General features: G+C 44.7%; 1 protein-coding gene across 1 annotated transcript in view; it reads left to right on the forward strand.

Moving 5' to 3' along the window:
• The first annotated feature begins 5,647 nt into the window (after positions 1-5,647).
• Positions 5,648-9,196, forward strand: part of LOC105308431 (ryanodine receptor 2-like) — a 123,503-nt gene continuing 119,954 nt past the window's right edge. The window contains exons 1-2 of the mRNA XM_011384404.1: positions 5,648-5,771; positions 6,465-6,561. Coding sequence (XP_011382706.1) covers positions 5,648-5,771; positions 6,465-6,561 — 221 coding nt within the window. The remainder of the gene's footprint in view (positions 5,772-6,464; positions 6,562-9,196) is intronic.

A 9,196-nucleotide genomic window follows, 5' to 3' on the forward strand; every position in this document is an offset into this window, starting at 1 on the left:
CTCTGATGATTTATAAATAGCTCCCTAAGTCGGGGAATGGTGGGGCGTGTGCAAGTGTGGCTCACCAGGTTTGTTTTGACAGGCTTCCCTTGTGCCCTTGATCTTGTTCATGATATTGTGAGAGCCTGTTCCTGGATTATTTTATTAATAGCATGTAAATGCAGTGTAATCAGGAATTCAAAATTCCATGGACCTTATTTTGCATCCGATGAGAATGCTGCATAATGAGGTTGTGGTTACCTATTTTGATATTTATGAAAGCGATTATTTGAGAAACACTTACCGTATTGGAAAAGAGAAAAGAGACAAAGAACAGTTCAGCATCTCATTGACGTTGCATAGTTTCAGAGGGTAGGGGCTGGAAATGGGAAAATGAAGAAAAGGTTATGTTTAACCAATGAAGGCATATTTTTTTTTTTTTAAGTTTTGTGGTGAGGCCAACATATATGTAATCGAACTTATTTAGTGAATAATCATATATAGAAGTTCATAGATTGAAATCAGTGGGAGTGTGAAAAGATGTGAGTGCAGAACACTTTCTATTTCAAAATTGAAAAAGTCATTAAAAGTAAAATGGGCTATTATAATATTTACATGAATACCAACTCCCAAAAATCCCAGGCACCATAGTGGACGATGGTCGAAACAAAAATCAGAAATCGAGCGTTGCTGGTTAGGCCCGCGCCGTTCACAGAAAGTGTATTCCCGTTGCCATCAATCGGCATATTATTTGTGTTTAACTGACTTCGGGTGAAGTAAGCGGTCGGCACCCTTGGCTCTGTGAACCTGGAAGTCGGCTGGGTTCGGGGTGTTGCAAGTCCGGTTTTGCCGACATCTAGTTCCAGCTCTGACACATTTCGAGGGAAAACGGTTTGTTTCCCTTGCTTTGTGGAGGGAGGATGATGAAGACGGGGAACTGGCGAGAGGCGCTCATGGGGTGACAGGCGTTTGAGGGGCGTCTGACGGGCGGAGCTGCAGGGAGCCCTGGAGCCTGTCTGTCCTTTAGTCTCGTGACCCGCGTGGGTGCAGACAAGCGCCACGCACATTTCTAGGACAGTGCGCCCGTGACAGCTTGTCGAATAAGCGTCTAGGAAGCCCTTGCCCTGCGTCTGTGCTGGGATGTGTTCTGATCAAACGATACACATTTTGAGTTCTAGTTTTATTTGGAAACCAATTGCAGTAATTGCAGTGTTATTAATTTTTTTGCTATTGAGTAGCGTGAGTTCCTTGTATATTTCGGACATTCACCCCTTGCCGGATGCGTGATTTGCCGATATCGTCTCTCATTCAGTGGGTCCCTTTTCATTTTGTTGGTAGCTTTCTTGACTGCACGGAAGTTTGTTAGTCTGATGTAATCCTGTTAGTTAATTTGTGTTTGTGTTGCCTTTCCCTAAAGAGACTGGTCCAAAAAAATATCGCTAAGGCTGGTGTTAAAGAGCTGAATTACTGCCTGTGTTTTCTTCTAGGAGTTTTATGGTTTCAAGTCTTACATTCAAGTCTTTAATCTGTTTTGAATTTACTTTAGTATGTGGTGTAAGATAGTGGTCCAGTTTCATTCTTTTGGGTATAGCTGTCCAATTTTCACAGCACCAATTATTAAAGAGATTGTCTTTACCCCACTATATTCTTGTCTCCTTCGTTATAGATAAATTGACCAAAAATGCATAGGTTTATTTCTGGGCTCTCTATTCTGTTTTGTTGATCTACGGGTCTGTTTTGATTACTATAGGCTTGTAGTATACTTTGAAATCAGGAAGCAATGTCATAGCCATTATAGAAAGCAGTATGGAGGGTCCTCAAAATATTATAAATAAAATTACCATACGATCCAGCAATTCTACTTCTGGGTATTTATCCAAAGAAAATGAAAACACTAATTTGAAGAGATATAAGAACCTCTACATTCACTGCAGAATTGTTTACAGTAGCCAAGATATGGAAGCAACCTAAGTGTCCATTGCTAGATACACACACACACACACACACACACACACACAGAATATTTTCAGCCATAAAAAAGAATGATCTCTTACTATTTGCAACAACATTGATGGACCGAGAGGGTACTATGAAAAGTGAAATAAGTTTGAGAGAGAAAGACACATATTGTATAATTTCACTTATATGTGGAATCTAGAAAACAAAACAAACAAACAGATCGAAACAGAAACAGTCACATATATAGGAAGTGATTACCAGAGTGGGGAGGGGTTGAGGAAAGGGGCCGAGTAGGTGAAGGGGATTCAGAGGCACAAACTTCCCGATGTAAAATAAAAAAGTCATGGCTCGTAATGTACGGCGTGGGGAACATAGTTAATAATACTGTAATAACTTTGGTGACAGACTGGAACTCAATTTGTGGAGATCGTTTGGCAATCTATATAAATGCCAGATCACTGAAACTAATAGCGTATTGCATGTCAAGTGTAATGTAATTCAATAAAAAAGATGGCTTTAGCAAAGTAGCTTAAATATAAGAGAAACGTACTATGTAAACTAGGAAGACATGGCTGAGTAGGTATTACTGACCGTAAATCCACTTAAGACTCAGCAGATGAGGTAGAGCGTATAAAGCAGCTTTTCCTTGTGTCGGGAAGATACACCTGATCCCGTGTGCGGAAGTTTTTTATGTGTGGATTGGATCGCTTGCATTGGAAGCATTGACTTTTGCCTAATTTTCTATTGATTAGGTCACCTATAGAAACAGTCAGAGGTTTCAAGATCCACGAAGACATTACCAAGCTGACAACTGTCTGAAAGTAAATTAGGGAAAACAGAACTCTACAGTCTAAAGAGTGATAAAAATGCTTAAAAGGAAAAAGCTATTTTAGGATTCATAAAAACTTACTCTGCCTGTCTCCTACGTACCTAATAATTTCTAATAAGAAATACAAGGTGTTTTGATTGCATAATGATATGTTGAATTGCCTCAAGCTGCATAAAAAATATTGATAACTAAAAAGACAGGATCATGAATATGTTCAGTCCATTTATTGTACCAATCAAGGTATTTTCAATTGATTTGCCTTGACCTTTTTTCTTGCTGAGTCTCAGGCAGTGGAGTCACAGAATATTACATTCAGAAAGAGCATCTAGTCTCTGCCCCTCATTTTTCTCAGGAGAATAAACAATGAAGCCCAAGGGATGATGCGTCTTATTTATTTGTGTCCCTGTCACCGGATAATTCACCCAGAGCGTTGCATCACCAAGGCCAAAGTACCTGACACTTTCTAAGAGATAAATGAGTAAATAGTCAATGTTTCAGAGAAGGGTCGAATTCAGATATTTTTGAATTTTTTTTGTGCCGTGGATCCCTTTTGCAGTCTGACCCCTTGTCATCATGGTTTCAAATACAGAAAATAAGTCCACACAGGATGACCAAGGACACTCGAAGCATCAGCGCGCAGCCCAGGTTTCGAAGTCCCGAGGGGCGATTTATCGGGTGCTGTCCACTGCTGAGATGCTGCACATTGTCCTGCCCGTGGACCAGCGGCTTTCTGAACGTCGAATGCCGCGGGCCCGACTTGGCCTTGGTCTTACCCAGATTTTCCTTTGCTGTTTAAGCAGCAGTAGTAAGTGGAAGCATTTAAAGTGGTTATGTTGAGAGGATATTTTCTTGAGAAGAGTGCATGTCGTTTAGTAGTTCACGTGGACCTCCCCCACCGACCGAAGCTCCATCGTTTTAGGGCTCTGTCGTATTCATTGTTTTTCGCCTCCCAGAGTCTCCTCGTTCCCCACAGGAAGAGGCCTCCGCGTGGGCCGCCTGCTGCGCGCTTGCCTCTCGCTTGGTTTCTGAGTCGGTGCCCTGGGCCCCCAAAGACGACACTCCCTGCTGTCCTTTATGTCCCTGTACCTCGGCCCCTTTGTGTGAGCCTCCTCCTTGTCACACCGATGGCCTTATCAGAGCCTCTCAGGGGACCGGCGCGTGTGTGGGGGGCGCAGGCCAGTTACAGTTCGGAGGTGTCTGGTGCATTCACAGCGGAGCTCTGCCACCGCGTCACAGTGTTGCATTTCGTGTCTCTATGTCACTTTCTCTTCTGAATGACAAGCGCCCTCGGGGAGGGGCGTGTGTTTTATTCATATTTAGCACCATGCTGATGATAGTATAGTCAGTGAACCATGAAGAACTAACGAGTGATGAAAATCTACTTATCATAATATGGCATAAGCTTTCACGTGAATTGGAAAGTAAAAATTTAAGCGTTGTTATTTTGAATCATCCGCTCATGGTTTGGTAAAATCCGTATGGTCTTATAGAGATACCGTGTGTGCGTGTATGTATGTGTGTGCACGCTACTGTTTTGGCCCAGGTCATCGAAATAGGTATATTTGTGGAATAGCTTGAAATATTTTTTAGGTTTACACTTTGACTTTAAAGGTTTGGTTCTCCACACACTCGTTTATTAAATAACACCGCTGGGTGCCAGGGGTACAGCTGCGAACCTGAGCCAGACAGCTTACGAGAGGGAGACCAAGAAAAATACACGAAATTACATTGCGTCTTGATAGCTTTGAAGGAAAATGTATTTTTCTTGTTTGTGGAAGCAGAGGGCATGATTTATTTGTAAACAGTTAAAGAATTTTGACAATAAAGGAATCTCAGCGGGGATTTCGCGTAAGGCCAGGCCGAGGGGCCGCGGAGGCGGTGAAGGGCGGACAGCTGGCTGCCATGAAGGGGCATCAGCAGGTTATCGCTAAATCTGATAAATCAACTGGTAGACTTTTATTGATTGGAGGAGTTACTTATCAAATAGCTACAAATACGTCAAACGTCAAACATTTCTTTGTTTTGTTTGTTTTTAAAAGAGAGAGGGTGAAATACCTATTTTTGCTGGTGACTTGAGAACAGGATCTTTAGGTAAATGGGCCCAGAGGGCGTGAAAGGCCTGGGGGACGCGCCAGAGGGATGACTTCTCGCTGCCGTGCTCCCCACTCAGCCCGGAGGGTTGGGTCTCTGGGAAAGGCCAGGCACAACGGAAGCCTGAAAGCCTCGTCTGCCGTCAGCACGGAAGTGTTGCAGAAACGCTCGGGCAGCACCGGGGTGTTTACTGAGATGTCCCCGAAAAGCACTGGTGTCTCTGTGTGTTTTCGAATCCCCGGAGGCTGCCAGGTCCTGCTTAGCAACATAAATGACATTTGACAGTAACATTCCAGAGTGGTTACATAACTTTGCTTTTCTTTAAAAATCATTGGAGAACTCATATTTTCTGGCTCAAAATGTATAATGTTATTTTAATACATTTTTATTTTTAAGAAGGAAAATCTGAAATTTGTAACACTGAATTTTGGGGGACGTGTCGTCCTCGTTTTAGAGACCTGTTAGGAGATATCGCCATCTAGTGGCTCTTGTGTCAAATTGCAGCTGAAAGTCCCTAGAGGACCCAGTAAAACTGAAGACAAAACACTGTCGCACTGTGACGTGTAGAAAGCTTATTATAGTCCTAATGGTAAGTGCCCACTATCTGTACGGTTTTGTCCATCAATGAGGCTTAAAGCAAAATCGTCTACTTAATAAATTTGTTTTAGTGTCTTCATTTTTGAGTGACAGGCTGGAGTGGCTGTTCCGCGGGCGCGTGCAAGCCTGCGATGGCAGGGCTGAGTCGCCGGGCCACGTGGGACGTAAGAAGACTTGCCGGAGCCCGGAGTGATGCTTCGTTTGCCTCTCCCGCAGCACCTGTCCTACGGTGACGGCAGCTTACACGTGGACGCTGCTTTCCAGCAGACCCTGTGGAGCGTGGCCCCCATCAGCTCAGGGAGCGAAGCAGCCCAAGGTGAGAACCCCACCCCGATGAGGGGCCCGTCCTCGATGCGGACCTGACAGTCACCTTTGGAATTGTGATAATGAGCCGACTGTTCACGCGAGCTTTCCGTGTCACGCTGTTGTCGTGTAGACGCAAGTCCTTCAAGCCTCTTGTTTACTCTTGTTTACTGCTGTTCATAAGTGACGTTTGGGTTGATTTATCTTTCTTTATTTTTATGCTGTTGTCAGCTTTAGCTTTGTGTGTGTTTCACGCGATAGCTTACTAGGGGTTGTTTCGGCCTCAGGGTATTGGTCAGTCAGACTAACTTCAAGATTTCTCATCTCCCAGGGAGGGCGACTTAGGGCTGGACCACAACGGTGTTTCTGCGTCAGGGTATCCAGGAAATGTCTGCGTTTGCTCTGCTTATCGTCACTTGCATAGGTCCAAACCTGAGCCTATCCATACTCGTATGTTTAATGAAGGTTCTTATGGGACCGAAGTTGTGCTTTCTAGTGGGAATGTCACAAACTGTGGCACTTGGGGACCCAGGGCTCAGAGGCGGCAGGCTGGTGGCACCATCTCTCTCTGCGATTTGGGCCGAGAACTAAGCCTTGCTAGACTTCTGACTTTCTGTCCATGGAAACAAGATTGGACCCGGGGATTTGCCTTCTGCCAGCATCTGACCCTGACAGTTCGAAGGTGACGGCGTTTCGATCCTTGCAGGGTATCTGATCGGTGGCGACGTCCTCAGGTTGCTGCACGGACACATGGACGAATGCCTCACTGTCCCTTCGGGAGAGCACGGGGAGGAGCAGCGGAGGTGGGTACTCCGGCTCGGTGCCTGGGCCGTGCATCTTCTTGCCTTGATGTAATCTTTCAGGTTAAGGACATGTCTGTTCAGGCCGTTAACATAATAGACAGTGGGCCCCTGACGGTCATCTGTCTCCTGAAGTGACCCAGTCGTTGGCCTCCTCAGAAGTTTCTTTCTCATGTTTTTGTTACCTATAAATAGAATTGCTGAGAATTTCTGTATAATTTAAACATGATAAGAAGCATGGAATTAAACTCAGTGGGAGGAGTGAACATATTGAACTAAACTACTTAAAACTTCATTAAATGTTCATTAGTTTTGATTAATTGTCTTTCTGGGACATTTAGTCTCAGATTCAGTTTCAGAGTCAGAGTTCTCGATTTGCACAAAAGTTTAGGGCCTTTTTCTATTACCTCCCGTTTACTGACATAGATAATAGAATTGATCACTTTCCCTAATATTTCGTGTGATTATAACACCTCTCTCACGTCACTGTCACTGGGCATTAGGGCAGGATCTCTCCACGCGGAGACTCGGGGGGAGGGAGCCCAGCGGCCTCTGAGGAAACCCTCTGCTCTTGACCTGAGCCCAGTCGGGGGCTGGGCCCCGCCCTCACTCGGTGGGGGAGCCAGCAGCTGTCGAGGGAGCATCCTTTTGGTTTTAACAGCTGGACGTTTACATTTTGAATTGGAGCATTTGGCGGCCTTGTCCGCCTCTCCCGGGCCTTAGGGGATCTGCATGGTGAACCAGTGTGTTACTGAGCGTGGCAATGACAGAGCAGAGGCCCCATAATCCTTTAGATGGCTGGTTATCACTGCGGGGGAGACGAGGGCAGGTTTCAAAGGTATTTTAACACCATTCTGAGCCCACTTCCCCGCTGCATACGTGATGGAGCGCCCCACCCCACCCCCCGCCCCACTGGTGTTATTCCTGATGCGATGCTGATAATTTTCACGTCACGTCGACCTCAGTCTGCATTCAGACAGCACATCACAGCTCAGCAAGAACACACCCCGGGTGCAGCATCATCCAGCGGCGAGATGAGATTACACTGGACACACATCGTGGCTGGAGGGTGAACATGAGTCAGAAGGAGGCAGCAGCCTAAGCTCGGTGCTCAAGAGAGCTGTGCTTGCCTCGATTGCTCAGGGAGAGCGAGCAATTATTCGCATATAATGGTAAAAATAGTTCTTTTATTTTTATGTTTATAGAGGACTTTATTACTTCCGATCTTGGAGTATCATTGCGTAGAGAACTCTGTCTCCCTCCGTCCTCACCCTTTGTCACTTCAGTGCCCCGGGGGCCTCGGCGAAGGCACGGGACAGCGCAGCCTGGGGGAGAAGCACGTAACGATAACCTAAAAATGTATTTTGATTCATCTACAGTAAGACATACATATAATTTGACGTTTGGACAGTGATTCGGAAGCTGGACCCGTTCCAGAGAGATGTTTCTTTTTCCCGGTGCCCTTCTTGTCTTTATGGCCTGTCTGCACTCACTAATGCTGTCCTGTTGTTACAGTTAAAAACTAAAGTCAAGACAAGTTTGTTGTAAGTAGTGGAAGTGGTTAAGGACATGGCCAGAGTGACCCCTACTTCTGAATAATTTAGGGACAGTTCGGTCGTGAGTGCCGTGTCCCTAAATGGACTTGCCGATCTGCCGGGTCCTGTTCCAGTGACAGTTATCGGATGTACATGATTATAATGTAGCGATCGAAAATGCAGCTCAGCGACGAGCTCTATAATTCTAGGAACCGAAGGAGTCATCTTTAACTTTCTCTCAACGCTGGATTTGAACGTGTATGTGGTCACGTTTGCATTCTCATCGGAGTATTAAGAAAAAGTCTCAGCAGGAAGAGCATGTCGTGTCATTTAATTAAGTGGAATTAAATCGGAGAATGACATGTACTGAAATTAGACTGAATACGTTTTCTCCCCGTCGCCCTCTCGTGGACGGAATTCTCACACGCTCTCGAAATCCAGCATCTCTGTTGTTTTATTTCAGGTTTCTCGAGATTTTTCCAGGAAGACATAGGGCTCTAAAATTGCTGGTATACAACTTGTCTAAACAGCGACAAAAGTAGAAAAGCAATCTACAGAACTTACGAGTCGGGTGGAAAGGAGAGACACATTGAGCACTCACTGTAGAACTGTGATTTCTTAGTTCTTACATTCAGATAGTGAGAAAGAATGAATCAGGGAGAAACAGGTTCCAGTGCTTGTCAGATGCAGCATAGCATTTTAATTATTGCTTTAAAAATAAACTTTCATTCTGGAGGCTTGGAATGTGGTTGCCATGTTCTAGGCTCTGCCCCTGGGCTACGTCCATCTGTTTTTATGTGACCGTAATAATGGATTAAAGATGCACCGTCTGAATTAAGTACGAGGAATATCATTTTAATTAGGAGAACGTCACTGGAATTATTATTCAAGATCTGTGATTTGGAAACCAGCACTAGGGAACATTTTTCTGAGAAGCATTACTTGCATGTTAAAACGGATTTTGACACACAGCTCATAAGTGGTTTTGTTCATCCAATAAGAATTTATGGAATGGCTATCACATTGTGGGTCCTGGGGTTATAGTAGTGTATAAAAAGCTGTAAAGTCTCTTTTCTCTAGAGGGGACATGTGACAATAAAAAC

This window comes from Pteropus vampyrus, unplaced genomic scaffold (assembly GCF_000151845.1).
Source record: "Pteropus vampyrus isolate Shadow unplaced genomic scaffold, Pvam_2.0 Scaffold576, whole genome shotgun sequence".
Taxonomy (NCBI): Eukaryota; Metazoa; Chordata; class Mammalia; order Chiroptera; family Pteropodidae; genus Pteropus; species Pteropus vampyrus.